This window comes from Macaca thibetana, chromosome 14 (assembly GCF_024542745.1).
Source record: "Macaca thibetana thibetana isolate TM-01 chromosome 14, ASM2454274v1, whole genome shotgun sequence".
In the NCBI taxonomy this organism is placed as follows: Eukaryota; Metazoa; Chordata; class Mammalia; order Primates; family Cercopithecidae; genus Macaca; species Macaca thibetana.
This window is the reverse complement of record NC_065591.1, coordinates 103,407,865-103,432,858: the sequence shown is the minus strand read 5'-3', so window position 1 is coordinate 103,432,858 and position 24,994 is coordinate 103,407,865. Positions and strand designations below refer to the sequence as shown.

General features: G+C 37.3%; 1 protein-coding gene across 3 annotated transcripts in view; it reads right to left on the bottom strand.

Annotated features, from left to right (window-relative positions):
• The window catches only part of SIK2 (salt inducible kinase 2), a 130,578-nt gene extending 105,612 nt beyond the window's left edge, over positions 1-24,966 (bottom strand). For 2 of the 3 annotated variants that reach the window (XR_007719298.1, XM_050757681.1), the window contains exons 1-4: positions 24,669-24,941; positions 20,620-20,670; positions 10,769-10,885; positions 6,693-6,756 (exon numbers count right to left, since the gene is read on the bottom strand). Coding sequence is in view for 2 of the 3 variants with exons in the window: in XM_050757681.1 (XP_050613638.1) it covers positions 6,693-6,756; positions 10,769-10,885; positions 20,620-20,670; positions 24,669-24,803 (367 nt within the window). In the remaining variant the exon portion in view is untranslated. Of the gene's footprint in view, positions 1-6,692; positions 6,757-10,768; positions 10,886-20,619; positions 20,671-24,668 lie in introns of all 3 variants that reach the window. The other variant, XM_050757682.1, reaches the window with a different exon arrangement.
• Positions 24,967-24,994: the final 28 nt, after the last annotated feature.

Sequence of the window (24,994 nt, the reverse complement as noted above, 5' to 3'; positions counted from 1 at the left end):
TCTTAATATTTTCAGGTCACAGTTGACCTCAGGTAAGTGAAACCACTGAAAGTCCCCTCTGATGGGGGGGACTAACGTACATGTTTTTCACTACTTGATTAATGTTATTTGGACTGAATTTTCTCATTTCTATTTTAATATCTTTATGGGCTCCATGTCAGAAACGGGCTGGCTACCACACCGTTCTGTGCTTGTATCTACCTGAATCTACAGTTTACTATGTCTTTTCTTCCCTATATATTCCACATATAGGAAACAATGTTTTGCCCATTTACATCTTAGTTTTCTCCTAGGCTCCCTGTGCCTCCCGCCTTCTTAGCTGGATTCCTTATCCTTACCCTTCTTGGGCACCAATCTCTTTTTCTTCTACCTTCAACTCTTGGCATAATGCCCAACTCTTCCAATTGACCACATGGAAAATTAAAACAGGGTTGTTGCTGTTTAACATTAAAACAGCTCTGAAGCATGGAGCAGTATAAGGAATCTTCCTTACAAAGAGAAATTAAGAGCAAGGGATGTTTAAGGGCCCATGGTAATAAAGTAATAAAGCACAGTACACTGAGCATTAATCCTTCTACTGAAAACTGTTTGCAGGCCATTACCTTGTTTTCAAAATTACTTTTTTTTTTTGTAATTAACGGTCATTACTAGAAAACTCAGAAAATAAACATAAGCAACATGATTACGTTTGTGATTTAGAAAGACAATTCTGAAGAAAATGTAGAATAGAACAGTTAGGGATAATGACATAGAGAGAAGGAAGAGTGAGGACCTTAACCTGTGGCATTAACAGTGGTTATAGAGAGATGGGGACTTCTTAGAGAAATATTTAGGAAGTAGAATAGGCAGGATTCAAAACCTCATCCAGGCAGGAAGGAAAAGGAATCAAGACTGACATCACGGTTTCCAGTTTAAGCCAAGTAAGGGAAAAGAGAGAAATAGTTTTGTAAAAAAAAAAAAAAAAAAAAAAGATCATGAGTTCTGCTGGGCTTCAAGTTGTATGACAAAGTCAAGGCAAATAAAAACAAATTGAACTAAATGATTTCCACATCTTCTTTAAATTCAGATTCTTCCCTTCCAAACTAGTGAAGACTATCCAAAGATTTCATGATCTTTGAAAATTAATTATATTACTCATTATCTTCAATGGTCAAGAAATTAACTGTACCCAAGAGTGGAAAATAAGATAACTAGCATTCACGGTCCAACTTTTCTATTGACATCAGATTCTTCCTTCCAGAACTCAAACTGACCATCTACCCTAGAGGCTTTACTTTAAATATAAACCTTATATATTTAAAAATCCCCAAATTATGTCTCAGTGTATATAAAACAATGGAATCCAAACTTGTTTCAAAGATCTTAGCAAGAAAGAACAATTTAGACTATCCTATTTTCATAGAAACGACGCCTAACATGTAACAGCTATTTCTACTTTACTTGTAAAACTACAGTCCAAAGCTTTAAAAATGTTCCAATGGGCAAAGACTTAAAAATCCTTCTCTCGACTCATTGCCTCTACCTACTACCTCCTCATTTCTTTTTTCCCTTTTTGCAGCAGAACTCCTTGAAAGAGTTGTCTATTTTGCTCTCTCCATTTTTCTTCTCTCACTTGCTCTGTAAGCCCCTTCAATCTATCTTTGGCCTAGTCACTCCACCAAAACTGCTCTTACTAAATTGCAGAATACTATGGTTAACTGTCATTCCTCATCATTCTCGATCTATCGGCATCATTTGTCACAGATATTCACTTGATCCTTCTGAGAATGCTTTGTTCACTTGGTTTCTAGGACATCACATTCTCTTGGTTTTCTTCCTCCTCTGTCTCTTCTCCAATTTCTCCTCTTTTCCAAATCTTTTATTGTTTAAATGCTCAGGGATCAGACCTTGGCCTCTTCCACAATTATACCTACTACTTAGGTAGTCTCCATCTGTCGAGAAGTTCTACTGATTGTACTTCAAAATATATTCTGAGTTTGACCACTTAGGACTACCTGTACTGCTGCTCCCCTGGTCTGGGCTGCCATCATCCCTCATTGGAACTGCTCCAACAGCTTCCTACCTGGTCTCCCTGTCTCCACCTTTTTCCATTCTCAACACAGCAGCCAGAGCGATGCTCTTAAAATGTTACATTAGATGCAGTCACTTCTCTGCTGAAACCTGGCCGAAAATGGTTCCCTAATTTTATTGAAGGTAAGAGCCAAAATCCTTCTAAAGGCCTACACAAAGCCCCAAAATCTGCCCCACTCCTGCCTCCCATTTACCCTTTGACCTCCTCTTTACTGTTCTTCCTCCTTGCTCTTCTCTCTTGCTTGCTCCTCTTGAGTCATACTGGCCTCCCTGTTATCCTTTGGACACACCAAGCACACTGCTGCCTCAGGGATTTGCATTTATTCTTCCCTCTCCCTGGGTAATCCCTGTTCTACCATATTGACAAGACTGTGCTTTCAAGTCTGTGCTCAAATGCCAGTGAGGCCTTCTCTGACCGCTCTATTTAATGTTGCAATCAACTCCCATGCCTCCCAACCCACCAGCCTTGCTTTATTATTTACATAGCACTCATCACTATCTAATCTGCTACATAATTCAGCTATTTTGTTTCTGTCTCCCAAACTGGAACGTAAAAGAGTAGAGATTTTTGTCTATTTTCTTCATTGCAGTTTTCTTACCATATTACAGTGTGTGACAACTAGTTGGTTTTCAATAAAGATTTCTTGAAAGACTGAATAAATGAATGAATAAATGAATGTAAGAAATAGGAAAGAAAGCCAAGAAAAATAAAAAATGAATAAAGGGGAAAAAGGGAAGAAAAGGAAAGAATCCTGCTCAAAGTAATGTTAGCAATTAATATGGTATAGCCGGCATTGTAAATCAGATTTGCTTGACTTCAAAGACTGTAACAGTCCATTATAGCATCAGTCAAGATGCTGCTAGCTGAAACAAATATTTTAAGAATTAAAATACGCTAATTGAGTAGTAGCATAAAAAAGAAAAAAAAAATAAGCAAAAGAAGGAAGCAGACATCATTTCTGAAATACAACGAGTTTAGTCAGAACTATTTATTTATAATCCAACTGCAAACACTGTATTTTTCAAAACTATAGAAGTGCATATGGTTCTTTCCCTTTAAAATACCTTAGATTAACAACAAATTTGAAAGGACTAAATAATTCTGCTTTTGGCTAAGATGGATTTATCCTCCTGCCTGAAACAACCTTCCCATCCCCAACAACAAAAACACGAAACACATGAGAGAATGGTTTATAAGACACTGGACATCAGGCAAAGGAAAGTGATCCCTGAGCGACAGGTGACAAATGAGGCGAGATCTGTGAATGTTCCAACTAATGCCTTGAGAGAATCTCTATGCCACAGCACAATGAGGGGAAACCCAGGTGTGGTCCAGCAATGTCTTTGAGTTGAGTAGACAATGCCAAGAGTCCCAAAGAAGAGTGAGCTACACACAGAGAGAACTCCAAAGGTCTGCAGAGGGATCTGTCCCTTGAGCACTCAGGAAAGTGCTGATCAGCTCACGTGTGAGGGAAAACCACCAGAGGCCAGAGAAAGAACCATCTGAGAGGCTGAGAGAGAACACTGCCTGGTGCTTACACAAAGCCAGGAATGGTGCCTGTTCCTACTGGTCAGGCCATAAAACCTCAGAATTCATGGGGCATTGAGTAGAATACTCAGAAGTGGGAAGTAACTAGACCCAGACTGAGCACTGTTTCAATCGTGAAGGCAAGATCCAAACGGATCAAACTGTTTCTAAGTAACTTAACTGCATCCTAGAACAAAGTGCAAGAAAACCTAAAGTAACACAAGAATATGTGGTGCTCAAGGTAAAATTGGCAATGTCTAGCATCCAATGAAAGACTATCAGATATGTAATGAAATAGGAAAATGTAACCAAAACTGAGGAGAAACATCAACCAATCAAAACCAACCCAGAACTGACAGAGATGCTGGAAATCAGCATACATGGACATTAAAAATTACCATAACTGGATTTTAGATGTTCAGAAAGCTAAGGAAAGACATGGAAGGGAAAAAAAAAAAAAGTCCTAGTCAAGTTTATAGAAAAGAATATTACAATGTCTGAGATGACAAATTTACTGGCTGGGATTAATGGCAGAAGAAAAGATTCATGAATTTAAAGACAGAAATAGCAACTACTCAACATGAAATAGAGAAAAATGATTTTTTTAACAATGAAAAAGAACATCAGTGAGCTGTGGGGCAATTTCAAACAGTTTAATATACACTTGACCGGAATATCTGAAGGAGAAGAGAGGGGTGGAAGGGAAAAATTAGTTAGAAAATGATGGCTGAAAAATAGCCAAATTTGATGAAAACAGTATAGTCACAGATCCAAAAAGCTCAATGAAACCAAACATAAGAATCATAAAGAAAACCACACAAAGGCACATCATAATCAAATTGTTGAAACCAGTGATAAACAGAAAGCCTTAAAAGCAGCCAGAGAAAAAAGGCACATTATATACACAGGAATACAGAAAAAGATGACAGTAGCTTTTTGTCAGAAACAGTGCAAATGGGAAGACAGTAAAGCAACATCTTTAAAGTACTGAAAGAAAAAAGTCCGTTTAGAATTCTATACCTAGTATAAATATCTTTCAAAAACAAAGACAAAAATAAAGACTACTTTAGACATATAAAAGCTGAAATATTTCATCCCCAGCAGATCTGTGCTACAAGAAACACTAAAGAAAATCCTTCAGACAAAAGAAAAATGACATTAGATAAAAATATATACATACATAGGAATGCAGAAATGGTAGCTACACTGAAAAATAGATGTGACTTTCAAAAAATATGGAAATCTCTTTAAAAGATAATTGTTTAAAGAAAAAGGTAGCTACACTGATAAAGAGATAATTTTCAAAAAATGTGGAAATCTCTTTAAAAGATAATTGCTTAAAGAAAAATAGCACTGTATTGTGTTTTATAAAATAGGTATTAGTAAAATATGACAACAAGAACATAAAGGCCAGGTGGGGCAAAAGATAAGTACACTGATATAAGGTTCTTTTTTTGAGACGGAGTCTCGCTCTGTCCCGCAGGCTGGAGTACAGTGGCACAATTTCGACTCACTGCAAGTTCCACCTCCCAGGTTAACACCATTCTCCTGCCTCAGCCTCCCGAGTAGCTGGGACTACAGGTGCCCGCTTTTTAATTGAGATGAATTCTCACTCTGTCACCCAGGCTGAAGTGCAGTGGTGTGATCTTGGCTCACTGCAGCCTCCGCCTCCAAGTTCAAGTGATTCTCCTGCCTCAGCCTCCCTAGTAGCTGGGATTACAGGGATGCATCAGCACGCCTGGCTAATTTTTGTATTTTTAGTAGAGATGGGTTCCACCATGTTGGCCAGGCTGGTCTTGAACTCCTGACTTCAGGTGATCTGCCCACCTTGGCCTCCTAAAAGTGCTGGGATTATAGGCGTGAACCACCACACCCAGCCAAGATTCTTATATTATATGTGAAGTGGTAAGTATTATCTGAAGGTAGACTGTGTAGACTTGTATATGAATGTTTATAGTAACTTATGTGTAACAGCCAAAAACTGAAACAAACCCAAATGTCTATCAATAGATAGATGAATGAATAAGCACTGGGGTATATTCATACAATATAATACTACTTGCAATAAAAAGAAATTACATGTTGATAAATGGAATGAATCCCAAAATAATTATACTAAAGGAAAGAAGTTAGACAGAAAAAAAGAATATATCCTGTATGGTTGCATTTGAGTTTATCCTGTATAATTCCATTTATATAAAACTCCAAAAGATACAAACTGATCCATAATGACAAAAAACATGTCAGTGGTTTTTTGGGTGTCAGATGGGGCAAAAGAGTTACAAAGGGGGCACAAAGAAACTTCTGGAAGTGATGGATATTTTGACTGTGGTGACTGCTTCACAAATGTGTATCAAAACTTATGAAACTGTACGCACTAAATACATGTAATTTATCACATATGAATTATTCTCCAATAAAGTTGTTTAAAAAACAATTATGGACTAAAATTTAAGTTAAGAACAAAAAAAGATTTAGATAGCTACAGTGCTCTGGTTCCACACAGTAAAAATAAATAGATATTTTAGGTGAAAGCTAGAATAGAACATTTAAATTTTTTTAAAGTTAGAATGAATCATAAACACCAATCAAATACTTTCTTATTAGAGATAAAGGAATCAAGTCCCAGAGAGGTTTAGTGACTTGCCTGAGGTCTTAAACCTATAGTGAATACGTCACTAAACTGTAAGATCCACAATAACAGAGATTGTGCTATTTAGGTCACTACAGTATCCCCAAAACCTAGCACAATGCCTGGGACATAGTAGAAGCTTAATAAATATTTGCTGACTAATCTTTCCATACAAAAGAAAGGTAAAAAAGAAGATAAAAAGAAAGAAAATATCCTTTGCAGTATGACTAAAAGTTCCTCCCTATCTCTAACAGAGATGACAGACGTAGTACCTTTAATATAATAAATACAAGGAAATAAGTTATATTTCATATTTTAGGTTACTGAATATTTTCTAACACTTAAATTTTTTTCACTTATATTACCAACACTTAAATAAGCAGAAACTTAATAGAAAATACCCCATTCATGCAGATTAGTGAATTTTTCAAATTAACAGAAAATTTAAAGGAAAAAGCTTACCAAAAATTTCTCCATTTTTGGCATATTCTGTCACAAGGTACAACATACTTTTGGTCTCCATTACCTATTGATAAATAATTCATATTAGTCTGACAGAAATGTACTAGAATTTTCCACAATATTCTATGGAGTTACCTAAATTGAAACTACTAGTAAAAGAATCACAGTTAAGAACAATTCAGAAGATGGCTGAGTTTATAAGCCTGACAATGTCCTTCTGATTAATTTGTTTGTGAAAAATTGAGATTCTTGCTCTTCTAAGTGTGGTCCTTGGACCAGCAGTAGTAGCACTATTCAACCACCTGTAAGAAATGCAGAATTCCAAGCCCCATCCCAGACATACTGAACTGGAATTTACATTTTAACAAAACTGCCAAGTGATTTTTATCCACATTAAAGTTTGAGAAGTACTAATATAGATAATATAAGTTTTGAAGATCAACTTTTCAACATCTCCTCACTGACATTTCTAGTCCTATGTTATCATGGTAGATTCTGATTAAAAGAATAAAAAAATAGAGTAGTTTAATTTACCTGGTCTGTAGCCTAGCTAATCTGGTACAATGTGATATTCCTTGTACTATACTTTAATATTGTTACAAAGTACTCTAATTGTTCAAAAGTTTCATATTCATAGCTCTACTGAGAAATACTTTTATTTAAATTCATTTTTCTAGATTCAGAACGAAGTATGTCATCATCATCATAAATCTGATTTTTCAAACTACATTAAGTAGATGTCTATTTAAAAAGAAAATGAGGCTGGGCATGGTGGCTCATGCCTCTAATCCCAGCACTTTAGGAGGTCAAAGTGGGCAGATCACTTGAGGTCAGGAGTTTGACATCAGTCTGGCCAACATGGCAAAACCCCATCTCTACTAAAAAATACAAAAATTAGCCAGATGTGGTGGTGTGCACCTGTGATACCAGCTACTTAGGACGCTGAAGTGGGAGAGCTGCTTGAACCTGGGCGACGGAGGAAAACTATGTCTGAAAAAATATCTGTATAAAAATAAATAAAAATAGAATAAAAAGAAAATGAGTGTTTAGATTCAAGATGAACAATTTTTAGAGTGTTTCTCTGTAATACTCTAACTGCTATCTACTGAAAGGAAGAAAATTATTTTTGTTTTAAGATGTAGGTTTAAGACTATTCTCCACAAGGCCAGAAAACTAAGAACTACCTATAATTTGGGCCTAAATAAATCCGTAAATGAACTGTAACCAATTATTCGCCTCAAATAGATAGAATCATTATACAAATTATGTTAATTTTATCCTCAGTTTAGTTTATGGTTAATCAGAGACTTTGAAGAATATAATTAGTTTCTTAGAAATATCTTCTTTAGGAATTTAAAAAAAAATGGCTAGGCATGGGTGGCTCATTCTTGTAATCCCAGCACTTTGGGAGGTCAATGTGGGAGGCTCACTTGAGCCCAGGAATTTGAAACAGCCTGGGCAACACAGTGAGATCCTGTCTCTGCAAAAAATATTTAAAAATTAGCCAGGTATAGTGGCATGTGCCTGTAGTCCCAGCTACTTGGGAAGGGGCTGAGGCAGGAAGATCACTTGAGTCCACAAGTTCGAAGCTGCAGTGAGCTATGATTGTGCCATTGCATCTGACGCTGGGTGACAGAGCAAGACGTTTTCTTTTTTTAAAAAAAAATTAATAATTTTTTTAAGTTTAAAGAGAGAAATAATCTGAATTATTTATTTATTTATTTATTTATTTATTTATTTATTTATTTATAGAGATGGGATCTCTGTGTTATCTGGGCTGAAGGACAGTGGCTATTCACAGGTGCAGTTGTGGTGTACTCCAGCTTGGAACTCCTCGGCTCAAGAGATTCTCCTGCTTCAGCCTCTCCAGTAGCTGGGGCTACATGTCACTGCACTGGGCTAATCTCATATAAATTTGCCCTAAGAGACCTCTGTAGTTTTAGAATTTTTAGGAAATGCTTTGAGTGGCACATCATAGTCTCTCATTCTCAGGAGGCATATCATAAGCCAATGGTCTTCACATTTTTTAAATTGAAAATCTCTATCAATAAAAGTTGCTTACAGCAGGGGGTTCCTAACCTCCGGGCCACAGACTGGTACAGTCCATGGCCTGTTAGGAAATGGGCCACACAGTGAAGCTTCATCTGTATTTACAGCGGCTCCCCATTGCTAGCATTACCACCTGAGCTCCGCCTCCCGTCAGATCAGCAGTGGCATTAGATTCTCATAGCAGTGGGAACTCTATTGTGAACTGCGCATGTGAGGGATCGAGGATTCACACTCCTTATGAGAATCTAATGCTGAGGTAGAAAAACTGTCTTCCACGAAACTGGTCCCTGGTGCCAAAAAAGTTGGGGACCACTGGTTTAGAGCCAAACACACTGTCATGCACTTGTAGTCCTAGCTGAAGCGAGAGGATCCTTTGAGCCCAGCAGTTCAAGGCCAGTCTGGGCAACAACTGTGAGACCCTCTCTCCAAAAAAAAATAGAATACAATAAACATGATTCCTATGGGAATCAATTAAAAATAAAGTTGCCAAAAATATATGTGTATATATATTATATATATACTCTCACATGACACATATTGTGACATGTATATATATACACACACACACACATTACGTACATGTGCCACTGTATAAATATTATGTACATTATAAAATATACACAACAAAACAAATACAAAAAATAAACATAACTAGAGGTTCTGGCATTTTCTTCTTACACTCCCAAGGACATTTGTGCTAATCTACTTGAATGCACATACTGGTGTGCCAGTAAGCCAGCTTTCTGACAAAAAATAAAAAGGCCCTGATTTGTAAGCCAATTTCTGTGATGTAAATCTTCCCACCAATGCAGATTTTGAGCTACTAACATCATGTTAATTGGCTTGCAAAGCTTCTGAAAGTTTAACAATCAGCTCTCAACAAGCCGGTACAGGCTGAGTCCAGCATACCATGGGCATACACATCACACTCTGGAGATCAAAGTAATGGGCCAGGATACTAGAACATTTCAGTTTTAAAAGAGCTTTTCAACAGAAAAATTCTACATGTTAAGAAATAATTTTTTTTCAATATTCTATACTATATTATCCTTCTTAAACATGAATTACTCTTTAAAAATCTGAGAAAAATGCTCCTTTTAAAAACCATGGCTGGTTGGTGGGTGCACTAAAAGCCCAGACTTCACCACTATGCAATACAGCCAGGTAACAAAACTGCACCTGTACCCCCAAAAGCTATAAAAAACAACAACGAGAAATGGTGACAAAACACCCCATGGGTGGGGTTTATTTTACATAAAATGGGTGCAATTTATTTTACAAAAAGTATTATAACAAAGTCGATTTTTTTTTAAAAAAGCAAATTTATTTTATCTACTAAAATAAACCAAATAACTAAATATAGTCCTATGTATTACACAGTATGCCACTGAATAATACACTAATTTAGTGGTTGTATTTTCATAAAACATACAGTATCCTTTTTAAATGAGCAAAACTGCCATATCCTCATTAGGCAGTAGCACCAAAACCCTGCAGTTAAAAAGCAGGGAATCATACAACTGCAAACTACTACTACTTTTTTTTTTTTTCTTAAGAGCCAGTGTCTCACTTTGTCACCCAGGCTAAAGTGTAGTGGTATGATATAGCTCACTACAACCTCAAGCAATCCTCCCACCTCAAACTCCCAAGTAGCTGGGACTACAGGTGTGCACCACCACACCAGCCTAATATTTGTATATATATATTTTTTGGTAGAGATGGGGTTTTACCATGTTGCCCAGGCTGGTCTCAAGTAATCTTCCCTGCTCAGCCTCCCAAACTACTGGGATTACAAGTGTGAGCCAACACTGCAAACTTTTAAAACAACTTGTAGTCTGAGAGATGACTTAAGATTTCTGATTTTTAAGTTTAAAGACAATATAAAAAAATGGATGTGCTTAGTTACAAAAAGCATACATTTACTTTCTTTCCTTGATTAGAAACACAAATATAAGAAGAAAAATCATGATACGAAGTAGAGAACTATTTTGTGGAATGAATGGAGATAGTGTCAGGCTGAGTCATACCTGATAAAGTTTGATTATGTGAGGGTGGTCTAACATTTTCATTATTTGTACTTCTCGGTAGATTTTCTCAAGGTTCACTGCATCCAGCTGAGACTTATCGATTATTTTTATTGCCACCTGCATCCCAGAACACAAATAAATACAATTAGTTTACAATAGTTAATATTTTCTAGTTAAGAATCCTGTCAATAAATGACATGAGACTTCACCTGTAGGTTCGTGACACTGATGATAGCTAGTTTAAATTCAACGTTCATTCATTCAACAAATATTTCTTAAACTAATACCATGTGTAAGGCAGTAGATGTTGTTTGGCTGTGTCTTTAGTGTGCTATGAAGAATAACTCGAAAACATGTTTCTCTTTCAGTACAATGGTAATGTCTTTTTACTCCTGTACAAACTGAAAAATAAAATCTTTATTTGATTAAATTAGTAGCTATGTCAACTAGTTATCATCCCACTGTAAAGTAACTATAAACAAATGATCAGCAAAGTAGAAGACAGTTCAGAAGACAGTTTCTGTTGCACTGAAATACTATTTTCCTGGAAAAGCAAGTGATCAGTTTCAAAGAATACAGACAAAAAGCTAAATATAAAATATTAAAACTCATTCCATGAAAAAATACCAATTGGATTTTCTTTTAAAATTCGAAGGGCAAAAACTAAAATGTTAGTAACTGCACTAAAATTTAACTTTGTAAAAGGAATTTTATTTCAGAAACTGTGACCTCATTCTGTTATAACTAGAGAGGAGCCCAGACAATTCCAAGGTTAATAATTTGAAGGGATTACATTTGAAGGTGAATGACTAGGTAGGCAGAAATCAACGATTACACACATTTTTTTTTTTTTTTTTTGAGACGGAGTCTCGCTCTGTCACCCAGGCTGGAGTGCAGTGGCACGATCTCAGCTCACTGCAAACTCTGCCTCCCAGGTTCACGCCATTCTCCTGCCTCAGCCTCCCGAGTAGCTGGGACTACAGGTGCCCACCACCACGCCCGGCTAATTTTTGTATTTTCAGTAGAGACGGGGTTTCATCGTGTTAGCCAGGATGGTCTCAATCTCCTGACCTCGTGATCCACCCGCCTCGGCCTCCCAAAGTGCTGGGATTACAGGCGTGAGCCACCACGCCCGGTGATTACACACATTTTTTTCACGCAATTAAAAAGAACTAATTTATTAAAATTAGTAGATATTTGGTTAGAAAATAAAGCATTATGATTTAAATAAATTTTTCAGATAATTGAGAATCACCCAAATTTAAGTTTTGTAAAAACTCTAAAATGTACTTCAAATTATATCAAAGGGTATTCTAAACATAATTTAGCCTTATGTTATTGTTTTGGGGTAACTTTCCTGCTGCTGCTTCTTTTTTTTAATACAGATGGTTGGTTGACCATCTGTATGTTGACCAGGCTGGTCTTGAACTCCTGGCCTCAAGCAATCCTCCCTTCTTGGCCTCCCAAAGTGCTGGGATTACAGGCGTGAGCCACCATGCCTGGCCTCAGGAAAACTTTTATTTATTTATTTATTTTTTGATACGGAGTTTCGTTCTGTGGCCCAGGCTAGAGTGCAGTGGCATGATCTTGGCTAACTGCAACCTCTGCCTCCTGGGTTCAAGTGATTCTCCTGCCTCAACCTCCCGAGTAGCTGGGATTACAGGTGTGTGCCACCATGCCTGGCTAATTTTTGTATTTTTAGTAGAGATGGGGTTTCACCATGTTTGGCCAGGTTGGTCTCGAACTCCTCACTTCAGGTGATCTGCCCACCTTAAAAGTGTTGGGATTTCAGGCATGAGCCACTGTGCCCAGCCGAGGATAACTTTTAATATCAGCAATTGCACATGCTCAATGCTTCCAAAATGTATCCAATAAAATAGGATTCAGCTTGCCATTTCACATAATTCCCGCAGTCTCCTGTTCATACAATTACAGTTAACTCTGAACAACATGGGTTTAAACTGTGTGGGTTCACTGCTACACAAATTTTCTTCCACCACTAACTTCTCTTCGTCCTCCTCCTCCTCAGCCTACTCAACGTGAAGATAATGAGGATGGAGACCTTTATGATGATCCACTTCACTTAATGAGTAATAAATGTATTTTCCTTGTGATTTTCTTAACATTTTCTTTTCCCTAGCTTACTTTATTGTAAGAATAAAGTATATAACACATGCAACATACAAAATATGTGTTAATGGACTGTTTCTGTTATTGGTAAGGCTTCCAGTCAACAGTACGCTATTAGTAGTTAAATTTTGGGGGAATCAGGCTAGGCGCTATGGCTCATGTCTGTAATCCCAGCACTTGGGAGGCTGAGGCAGGCTGATCATTTGAGGTCAGGAGTTTCAGACCAGCCTGGCCAACATGGTAAAACCCTGTCTCTACTAAAAACATAAAAATTAGCCAGGCCTGGTGGTGGGCGCCTGTAATCCCAGCAACCTGGGAGGCTGAGGCAGGAGAATCACTTGAACCCAGGAGGTGGAGATTGCAGTGAGCCAAGATCGTGCCATTGCACTCCAGTCTGGGTGACAGAGTGAGACTCCATCTTGAAAAAAAAAAAAATTAGGGGGGAGAGTCAGTTTTTTTCTTCTTTCTTTGTGGCTGCTCTATCCTTTGCTGTTATGTCCTAAAGCTCTACTGTAAGTTTTATTTTTCACCTTTCTCTACTTCTAACTTGCTGTCCACAGGTTGTTTCCTGATTTAAATTAATTGTAGAACGCTCCAAGCTTCCCAGGGGAAATCCGATTACTAAACATAATGTATAAAATTAAATTTATTGCCTAAGAATGAAAGCTTCTTCTCTAGGGAGTAAAGTACATAGGTTCTGTGATAGCTGTTTTCATTATGTTTGGTGGTGTTTTGATTATTACCATAATGAAAATATTCTAGATAGTAAAACTTTGCTAGGCAAGTAGAATGATCAATATTATATACTTGCTATTAGAAATATTATTGGACCACCTCAAACCTAAATACATTTAAAGAAACTCTCCTCAATGAAGAGTATGATACAAACCATTATATTTTGGGTAACTTTGGGTAACAGTTGCCAGATAAAAAGATAAGTGTATAACTGAATATCCTCAATATTCCTTAGGAAGATCACATCAAGTTTCACAGACGTGCATATTTTGAAGAAAATGTCTTATCCTACAATTTCAGGAGTGAGTCTAGATATCAGCACCTCCTGCCCCCAACAAAAAGCTTTTATAATGAGATGGGTCACAATCATCTAATAGAAAAAGATGGAGAGAAGGGATTATGGTTTTTAAAACCTCAGCATGATTCCTATCATGAGACAATTTTATACCGTAAATATCTTAAGTATCATATTTAATGGGATGAAAGAGTTTAGATACTAAATATCAATTAAAGCAATGTATTACCCAGAGAAATCTCCTTTTTTATACCCTTTTGGAACCTTGGCCTCAACAATGAAAAAGTGAAAAATATATGACATATATTAAAAAGTTAAAAATGTTATCTAATTAAACTTCAATAAAAAATTATAAATCTCATTTAACTTTTCTTAACAAAATTACTCAAATGATATAATTCTCACTTCAATTTTATCTTGGGTCACAGACTTTATCCATCTATGATCATAAATATATATATATACTTATCTCATTGCTATCCCTTGTTTCTAAGGCTATTAGAGCTATTATAAGAGGATTATGCTTCTCTAAAGAAAAAGCAGAGCATGAGTTAACATGTTCCTTGTAACACGGGAAGTCTAATTGCTTTACCAAATACAACCCAAAACATATGATTCAAACTCAACAGAAGTTTATTTCTTGCTCATGTAGCAGAACTAGACGAATGAAGTTGGCAGGCATTTGAGATTCAAAGAGGCTTTAATATCTTTAATGTGTGGCTTCCAAGGTTAACCTGAAGGTGGTCTCCATTCCAGCTAGACAGAAGGAAAAAAGAACTTTGAGGGATCCTCACAGGTGATTTTATGGGCTGGGCCTGGAAGTGGTGCCTATTATTTCTGTTCATTCTATTAGTTAGAACTCGGCATATGACCACACCTAAATGCAAGGGCAGCATAGAAACAGTCCAGCTGTAGGCCCAGAAAGAAGAGGAAACAGTAGAGTTTTCAGAGATCAGCTAGCAGTCTGCCAAACTCATCAATGTAATTTCTTAACAATGGAGCTCTCTATCAAGTACTTCCCAGAAATATGTATAATACTAACACTGGTGATGACTTTCACAACTGCATAGCACTTTTTAAGATACTTGTAGCATATTCTATCTCATTTATTTCCCAATTCTGTGAAGTAAATGAAACAAGAGGTATACTCATGAGTTGATGAAACTGAGGTTCAAATAATGTCACATAATCAACAAAGGTCTTAAAGCTCTAATGAATTAAGGAAGAAAAACCCTAGGCCTTCTAACTCCAACTTTAATCTTTCCACTATTTCAAACGGTCTAGTAAATAATACATTACACAGCGTCTGTTGTGTGCCAGGAATTATGCCTGGGATATAAAAATGAATGGGGTTTCATTCCTACCCTCAAGGAATTTAATAGGTCTGTAAGAAGAAGATGAACACATTTTATCAACAAGAAATTTGTATTTGGGGATTTCCCCAAAGGTGCACTGAAAGTCCTTAATTTGCAAAAGGGTTGTGTCCCAATAGTTCCTTTTAAGGATTAGAATGAACTTAGATTTGTGGGAACTTCCTCTCTATATCCCTTCTCTTATTTAGTTCTGAACATAGTATAAGGGACAAAATCTGCACGGTAACAAGAAAGTAAGTCAAGAAAGGAACTCTATGAATGGAAAGATCCCCTTTTTTGGTGGTGTTCATCTATTCAACTCTCTAATTATTATATATACATCATCTTAAAAAAACCTTCAATAAATTTATATGACAGAAAAATGAATATTCCTTCTACTAAAGGACTGAAGAAAGGTCTCCTCTATAAACTGAAGAACATTAGGACAAACTAGAATGATTATTATCAAACTAAATCCCACATAAAGTAGCAACACTGAATATGCAACTTCAAAATACTCAGGGAAATATGAATTAAAAACAAAATACCATTTTTACTTATTATGTTTATAAAGATTAAAAAATAAATAACCTGGTCAGCTAAGGTTCAATGAGATGTTTGTTTTAGATATTGTTAGTAGGAATATAAAATAGATTATAATTTTTCTGGGGAGGAATTTAGTAGTCTTTATTATGAACCTTAAAAATCATCCATTCCATGTAGCTTAAGGACTCTTCTTCTGAGAAATTATTTGAGGGAAATAATCTGAAATGATGACAAAGATTTATGTTCACTTTTTTTTTTTTTTGAGACAGGGTCTCACTCTGTTGCCTGGGCTGGAATGCAGTGGTGTGATCTCAGCTCACTGCAACCTCTGCCTTCCAGGCTCAAATGATCCTGCCACCTCAGCCTCCCAAGAAGCTGGGACTACAGGTGTGCACCACCACACTGTGCTAATTTGTGTGTGTGTGTGTGTGTGTGTGTGTATACATATATATAAATATACACATTTGGTCAAGAAAGAGTGGGTTTCACCATGTTGCCCAGACTGGTCTTAAATTCCTAGGCTCAAGTAATCCTCCTGCCTTGGCCTCCCAAAAGTGTGGGATTACTGGTGTGAGCCACCTCACCCAGCCTTATGTGTACATATAATCAATAGAGTATTAGAAAACTGAGATATCAGTGCAGTCTCAGCATAAGGTATGAGTAGAAAAAGATGGCAATAAACTGCTTTGTACTCTTCTGTGCAATTTTTCTTCAGTGAACATGTATTACTTTTCTAATAAGAAAAAACCCAGAACAATGACATAGTTATTTATCACATATACTAATTCTCCATCTGAGAAATATTAGTTTTCATTTTCTCATTTTCAAAATTTAGAAAATGGCTATTTTGTGATTTAAATATTAAGACATATACAGAAATGTTTCTAACTGTGAAATTTTTAAAAATACATATGAAAGTAACAACTGTCAAGTACAAATTTTATATAGGAGGACAAGGAATTAAATGTAAGAGCCGAAATGTAAAAAGTGTTAAACTGATGAATAAATGGAATTTTTTCATTTTTCAAACTGTTATCCCTGTTTTTGGTATTTTTCTTTTTTTTTAGACAGAGCCTGGCTCTGTCACTGCTGGAGTGCAGTGGTGCGATCTCAGTTCAGTGCAACCTCTGCCTCCCAGGTTCAAGTGATTCTCCTGCCTCAGCCTCCCGAGTAGCTGGGATTACAGGCGTGCACCACCATGCCAGCATAATTTTTGTATTTTTAGTAGAGATGGGGTTTCACCGTGTTGGCCACGCTGGTCTCAAGCGATCCACCTGCCTTGGCCCCCCAAAGTGCTGGGATTACAGGCGTGAGCTACCATGCTTGGCCTATCCTTTTTGATTTTAGAAAAACAACTTCTCATAAAAGAAATATTAATCTCATTTAAAGAAACCACACATACAAAAGTTGCTTTTTGATTCTATAAATCCACAGATGAAAGCCAAAAAAAGTAGCTTTTGGAGATTTTATAAAGAAGTTACACAATAAGAGCTATTCTTCTAATAACAAATAAGAAGGGATTAACATGTGTTTCTTGTCTTAGATAATATTTACTGCAGTCCTATTACTAATATACTAATTCTAAACTGTCCTTCTGAAGTACCAAGTAGCATTAGCTCTATCATACCATACATTAGACCTCTGAAATTAAAAAATAAATACACCTTTCAGCTTATATAACAAATCATTGGTAGAATTACAACCTACTAGCCTATCATCCGATTGAAAAGCAAGTGTGATTGAGTGGTCTATAATGAAATAATTTCTGAAAGCAGTAAAAGTGAGTAGTAAAACAGAGAATTATCTAGCTACCCTCTCAGAATGAATAAAAAGCAGACTTTTTTTCCAATGTAAATTTGGCTTTTAAAATTATTCAAATAATACATTCTCATTAGGATTTAATTTGATGGCTGGGTATGGTGGCTTATATCTGTAATCCCAGCACTTTGGGAGGCCAAGGTGGGAGGGCTGTTTGAGCCAAGGAGTTCAAGACCAGCTTGGGCAACATGGCAAAACCTTGTCTTTACAAAAAAATTTAAAAATTAGCCAGGCGTGGGGGTGTGCACCCACAGTCCCAGCTACTTGGAAGGCTGAGGTGGGAGGATCACTTGAGCATGGGAGGATCACTTGTGCCTGGGACATGGAGGCTGCAGTGAGCTGTAATCTTGCCACTGTACTCCAGCCTGGGCGACAGAGTGAGACCCTGTCCCAACCCCCCCAAAAAAATTGATTTGACTTTTGCAATAGTGGGTAAGAAAAACAGATTGGGAGGAAGGTAAATGGTCTGATAGTTATATACCTGCAAAAATTAAACTGAGAATTTTTAAGATGATAAAAGAAGTGATTAAAAATAATCCCCTATCTTAAAAAGTATTTAAACAAATCAACAAAAAAGACAATGCAATTAAATGGGTCAAAGGACAAAAAAAATTTATAAAAGGAATGCAATCATCATATAAAACTGTACAAAGTAATCAAAGAAATGCCAATTGAAGTAACAGAAAATATAAACATTTGTCAATTAAAAAATAAAAATAGAAAAAATTTAAAAGAAGCAAAGAATATTACTTTCTGCTATCAAGCTGGCAGAGATTTAGAAAATAATGTTCCTGCAAAATATGAGTTCTTGCTAGTGAAAATTAACGGGCACTCCTTTTCTGGAGGGTAATTTGGCATCCTACGTCATAAGATAGGTAATGTACATACTCCTTGACCCAAGAATTCCATTGCTATGCAATTACACTGAGGAAATAATCAGACACATGCACAAAGATGTATGTAGAGGGATGCTCTCTGAAAAATTATTTTAGAAAGAGAGACAGCAAGAGAGAAATAGACTAAATGTTCAGTAATAGGAAATTGATTAAATAAAATATGGATAGTCAAAAATACACAAATACTATTTAACCATGCTTCACATAGTTTTCAAAGTTAGGGAAATGTTAACAACACGTTAAGTAAAAAACACAGATTATATGTATACATGACATCAATTTTATTACATACATATAAAATATATGTGAATAACTAGAAGAAGATGAACCAAATATTAACAGACATTATCTCTGGGTCTGGAGAGTAGAAGTAAGGATGTTAATTTTCTTCTTTGGGCTTTTCAACAATGTTTACAATGAAGATGCATTGACTTCTATAACTGGGGGAAAACATATAAATACTATGTTTACTTTCAAGGAGAACTTAAAATAAATTTTAGTATTGTTTCTCAGTTTAATTCATCCAATATTCATCTCTTAATCTGTTTAAAGTATTTTAAAAAAATTTTAAATGAAGTTTCTGATGGAATTTCCAAGTTTATCTTTTGATCTTCTAATATCTCAAAATGGATATATAGGCTATTTCTCTGTGAAGGATGGGAAAGTATTCTACACCAATGTTCTGAATAAAGGAAGTTTTATATAATTTTTTTTGAAAAGATGGAGGTGGAAGGTAGAAGAGGTACTAGGTACACGAAAGTGGAAAGAATGATATTCTAATGAATTCTGGAATGCATTTGCCTCCAAGGAAATGAATCTGCTATCAGCAGTAGGTCATAAATCAAATGTCATCATGTGAATCCAAGAAGATAGGCTAGTTTCAGTTATTTCCAAATAATTGTTTTCTTAATTGACTGGTACTGAGATAGTATTTCCCAGAGGGTTTAAAATCAGAACACATTAAACTCTGTTAAAGTTAAAATTTCTACAGAATATAAACATTTACACAACTCTTATTTTGCATATTTGTTCCCACTCCCAAAAAAGAGCAGATCATTTTGAACAACAGTTAGCAGAATAATTTGACAAATACTATTTGTCCGGGGTGCAAAAAGACTAGAGAAAAATTCTATGAAAGCATATATATTCCAAGACACATATAATTTTTATTTCAATACACAATTAAAGATCATACATAAGACTAGATACAAATATTAGTGATTGAGTCATTTGGTAACAAGTCCTTCTGTTGCACATAGTACAGTTCTTGAAATTTTGGAATATTTCACAGCACAAGATTAATACCAAGACTACTGAAAGGAGTCTTAAAATTTTAAAGCAAAATAGAAAATTCAAATGTATTTTTAAAATGAGTTCTCTTCAAGAAACATCATAATCAGGGTGTAATATGCCTTTTTCTTGTTTCTAACTTTGCTATAAAAATGCAATTTTAATACCTTAACAATTTTGAAAACCTTTTAAAAATCTTACATTTTAAGGTAGTAAAGAATTAGACCTAACTATAAAATCCCCAAAATGCACATGGAAGGCTTTTTAGCAAACAAATACAGTTTTCAGAATGTCCTTGTTATCAGTTTTGCATTCCAAGTTCTCTTAAGGGTAAGTAAGCAGCCTGACACCCACATGCCATTTTAATAAGGTCATTTTTAGAACCTCTTTGAAATATCTTTATGATTCCATAGACTATACATTTACACGCTCTTTAGCTAAGCAATATGAGACATATGGTGTTGAAAACTCAAGTTATCTATTATAGAAAAGGTCTGAAAATAACGAGTTATGGTTATCTCCGGGGTTGTGATTTTATGGGGAATTCTTTTCATTTATTTATAGTTTTTTTTTTTTTTTTTTTTAATGAGACAGAGTCTTGCTATATTGACCAGGCTGGTCTCGAACTCCTGGCCTCAAGCAACCCATCTGCGTTGGACTCCCACTGTGCTGGGATTACAGGTGTCAGCCATGTAGCCTGGCCTCCTATTTATACTTTTAAATTTTTCAATAATAAACATGACAGATTTGGTAATAAAAATACACTACTCTTTAATGTAAAAATAATACCTTGTTACTTAGGAAATTTCCTTTTAGGACTTTACCAGCAATGCCTCCTCCCTAAAAAAAATGTAAAATGCACACTCAGTTACAGACACAAAAATATTCACTGCAAATTATTTACTATAAACAAAAACTGAAAATTACATAATATTCATTAATAAGGGAATTGTTAGGTAAAATGATATTCATCCGCAAGGTAGAACACCATGCAGCTAATAAAAATGTTTTTATAAAGTTATATATATTAAGCAAAATGCCTAGGTTATAATATTAAGTAGAAAAAAACAACATAATTTATACACATGTACCATGTGCTCTCATCTATGGAAAAAATGCATTTAAATAAAAAGTCTAGTGCCATAATGTTAAGAATGGGTTATTCCCACTGGTGGAGGAATTATATGTATACTTTTTTGTTCACTATACTCTTCTTTATTTTTTACATTACAGTAAGACACTACTTCTTTATTTTTCTTTCTTTTGTCCTGGGAGCAACAAGAAAGAAACTATTTCTTAAACAGAATACAAAAACATTTAAGGATACAATTGGCTTTTCTAGAATTTTACTTAAGAGACAAAAAACTAGCTACACCATTAACTAGAAGGAAAAAGTTATTTCCTAGTACTGTACAGTATTGATAAAATAAACTACTCAAGGACACTCAGTGAACAGCAAACAAGCAACCACTACTGCTTCAAAGTTTAACAGCTTACATGCTATTATTCTTTTCCCATTATGCTAATTTTATAAAATTAGCATCTCTAATTCGTAAACCACAAACGAATACTACAAAGCCTTTACAAAGTGTATTAGGAAGCTGGATTCTACCCCCACCTGTCTTCCCCTTTGGGTGCAAAATTCACATAGAGATCAAACACAATACCACTTCAGATGATGATGTAATTATATTTCATAAACAATGTTAAACTGTTTGATAGATTCGACCAAAATGAAGATCTCTTTTGTCTACTATTTTTTTTCCTAAAAGGGAAACAGACTTGAATCTCCCAAGTTCTGTAGAAATACATCATTTGTGAGTGATATAGAACAAGAAACAGAGAAGAACCAGTTAAAAATAAAAGGGTCCAATTGCTCATTACATAGATGATTAAGTCCTAAAATTTGCCTCAGGGTCAAACTTGGGAAAAAGAACCTCTAAGTTTTAAAACACACAAACTTGTATCTATGTTAAAGCACAGTATATGAAGAAACTTTTATCGTCAATAATTGGGATATTTTGCTGATATTATTTTTATACCATATTCATTGTTCCACTATAACTACCGTAGTATATTCTGCAATGAAAACTCAATTTAAAACAAAAGTTTTTACTAAACATCTTATAGTTTTTAAGGTAGTTATATTTATCAAAAACACACAAACATTTCTCCAGTGAATTCGAATAAGGATAAATAACTGCTGTAAAAAAACTTCATTAACAATGGAATTGTTACTCCCATGGAATACTTTAAGAAACAATTGGGCCAGGCACGGTGGCTCCCGCCTGTAATCCCAGCACTTTGGGAGGCCGAGGCCGTGGATCACTTGTCAGGAGTTCGAAACCAGCCTGGCCAACACTGTGAAACCCCGTCTCTACTAAAAAGACACAAATTAGCCGGGCATGGTGGTGAGCGCCTGTAATCCCAGCTACTTGGGAGGCTGAGGCAGGAGAATCGCTTGAACCCGGGAGGCAGAGGTTGCAGTGAGCCGGGATCGCACCATTGCACTCCAGCCAGCCTGGGCAACAAGAGCAAGACTCTGTCTCAAAAAAAAAAAAAAAAAAAAAAAAATTCAGAGCAACTTTACAAGCTAGAGATCTAGAGAACTCTTCTGTTCAACGATTGCTTTGACATTTCACGTATCCCTCTCTACCTTAATATCTCCAATCACACCCACCAAATCTCCACAGGTACTCACACTCACCCATCTCAAATTCACATTCACACTATTTCTTTTTATATGTTAATAACAGCTTCTTTAGAAAAGCACAGGGAAATGGGTTCTGTGGACTAAACATTTAGCATTTAACGTAAATAATTCTACACATATATACTACACACACGATTTAGGATCGATCCTCTTTCACGATCTGACCAGTGCTTGCTTCAATTACAAATGAATGCATTGATCTCACTCTGATAGCCAAACCACGATATTACTCCATAGTGCCCCCTAGCTCTTTAAGATATATCAGTTTAAAACGGACACCATTTGAATTGTCAACCTCAAGAGAAAGTGTCAGTCACTCCACTTAAGCAGTTCTTACTGTATTAACTAAATCTGACCTGATAAATAATAGATGACTTAATTAAATCTTGCTACTAATCCCAGTAAGAGCTGAGAAAAAAATATTATGAACTGATGGATTTGGAATTCAACCCACACGATATACTATAGTTCAAAAGTTTTGTAGAACCTCTCTATAACTCACAATGTGTTTGTTTTTAGAAAGTCATTAAGCAAGGACTCATAAAACATGCATTTAAGATGCCTTCTTTTATGTAACTTTAAGGGAAATGGCATGGCATTAGGCCATGGCTCTTCAGAGGAATGGAACCAATTTCTTCATTTTAAAAAATGCTGGGATCAGATTAAACTATGCAAAGATTTAGCAATATCACTATAGTCAAGTTACCATTATCATTACAACTTAAATTGCTAACTGGTAAATCTGTGAGAATAAAATATCTGACCTTGGTCCTGATTCTAAAAGATTTGGACTGCTTCAGGACCACCAGGGGAAGGCAAAAAGTAAAGACGACAAAATGACATATACCCCTTCCTTTTGGAAATGGGATTAAGCAAAACTTCTAAGTACAACTGCAACTCCAAAAATCACTCAGGTTTGCCAGTGCCCTTCGCCTTACATAAGTCATTCTGAAAAGAAGTCCTACTTTATTCTACATTCAAACTCTAGTACATTCGTACTAACAAGGGAAAAAGCAGAATAGGACCAAAACTGGAGGGCAAACAAACAGGAAAAGGATGAAACTCCAGGAGGAACTACAATAAGGCAGAGTAGAGTACGTCAAAACCACTAGGTTTTATTCTAAAGAATGGTTTTGTTTCTACCGTTCTTCTAAGGTATTTAATTTGCACGTCTTAAAATAGAGACCCTGAGGAGAGCAGCTTGAGGCAGTGGAAGGAAGGGGGGCGGGTTAGGTAAGAACAGAGACTTGTGAGAGAATATGTGCGGTGCATTAGAATGTGCAATGAAGAGGGTGCAGGATTCACCGTCAGGAAGCAGTTGAGGGCTTTATGAGTAGAGGCAGAATCTAATATGGTTTAAAGAATGCGTATTACAGCCAGAATACACACCTGGTACAGGGACAACCCTAGACTTCTGTCCAACCCACCCACTGTGCAAGTGCAGAGATGACCATTTTAACCAGTTCTATTGTCTGGAGCATTAAATGGAAATGCCCCAGGCAAGGGATCAAGCTAGTCAGACACCAAATCAGAGACACCGTGGGCCAAAAGGAAGGAGCAGAGATGGTCAGTGGCCGTGGGGGCATTCCCAGCCACCGGGCCCCTCCTCGTCGGGCAGGGGAGGGGCACCGGGGTCACGGGGGCCGCACGATCCCCCATCCGCGGAGCCCAAGCGCAGGCGGTCCCCTCCTCGGGCCGGCGACGTCTCTCACGGCGCAGCCTGGGAACACCGAGACTTCCCCTCCCACCCCACCCCCAGCCGAAAGCAGGGAAGACGCGGAACTTGGGCTCCGGAGCGGAGGCCACAGACCAGGTCACGGCTCGGGTGGGGGGCTCTGGGCGAAATTCCGGGTGGCCACCGCGGGTGGCGTAGGGGAAAGCTAAGCCCCGGCTGGTTGCGTTTCCAGTCGGACGACACTCGGCTCCGGGTGCCCGGGCCCGATCCCTTCGCTGCTCACCGACCCCCTGCACCTCCTGGGTCCTCACAGTCCCAGGCCCGCTCGCCTCCGCCAGTGAGGCGGCCTCTCGGGTCTCCCCAGTCCCACCACTGCGGCCGCCCCTCTCGGTAAGCAGCTCCTCTCCCGAACCCTCGCCTCGGACGCTCCCGCCGAGCCCCGGGCCGCACCTCCGTCTTGGTGATCCGGTGCCGCCCCAGCTTCACCACGGCGAAGTTGCCCTTGCCCAGCGTGCCCTCGATGTCGTAGAACCCCACCCGGACCGGCCCGCGCTGCAAGTGCCTCGGGCCATCCGCCATGACCATGCTGGGCCCCGCTGCTAGACACGGCGGACAGGAGCGCGGGCGGGCGAGCGGGAGCGCTGGCAGCGCGGCTTGGCTTGGGCGACGGCCGCTCAGCTTGCTCCTTCGCTCCTTCCCTCCCGCTCCGCAGGGCCCAGCCAGGCGCGCGCCGCCGCTGACGTGCGCCGACGTCAGGGGGCCGGGGCAGGGGGGCG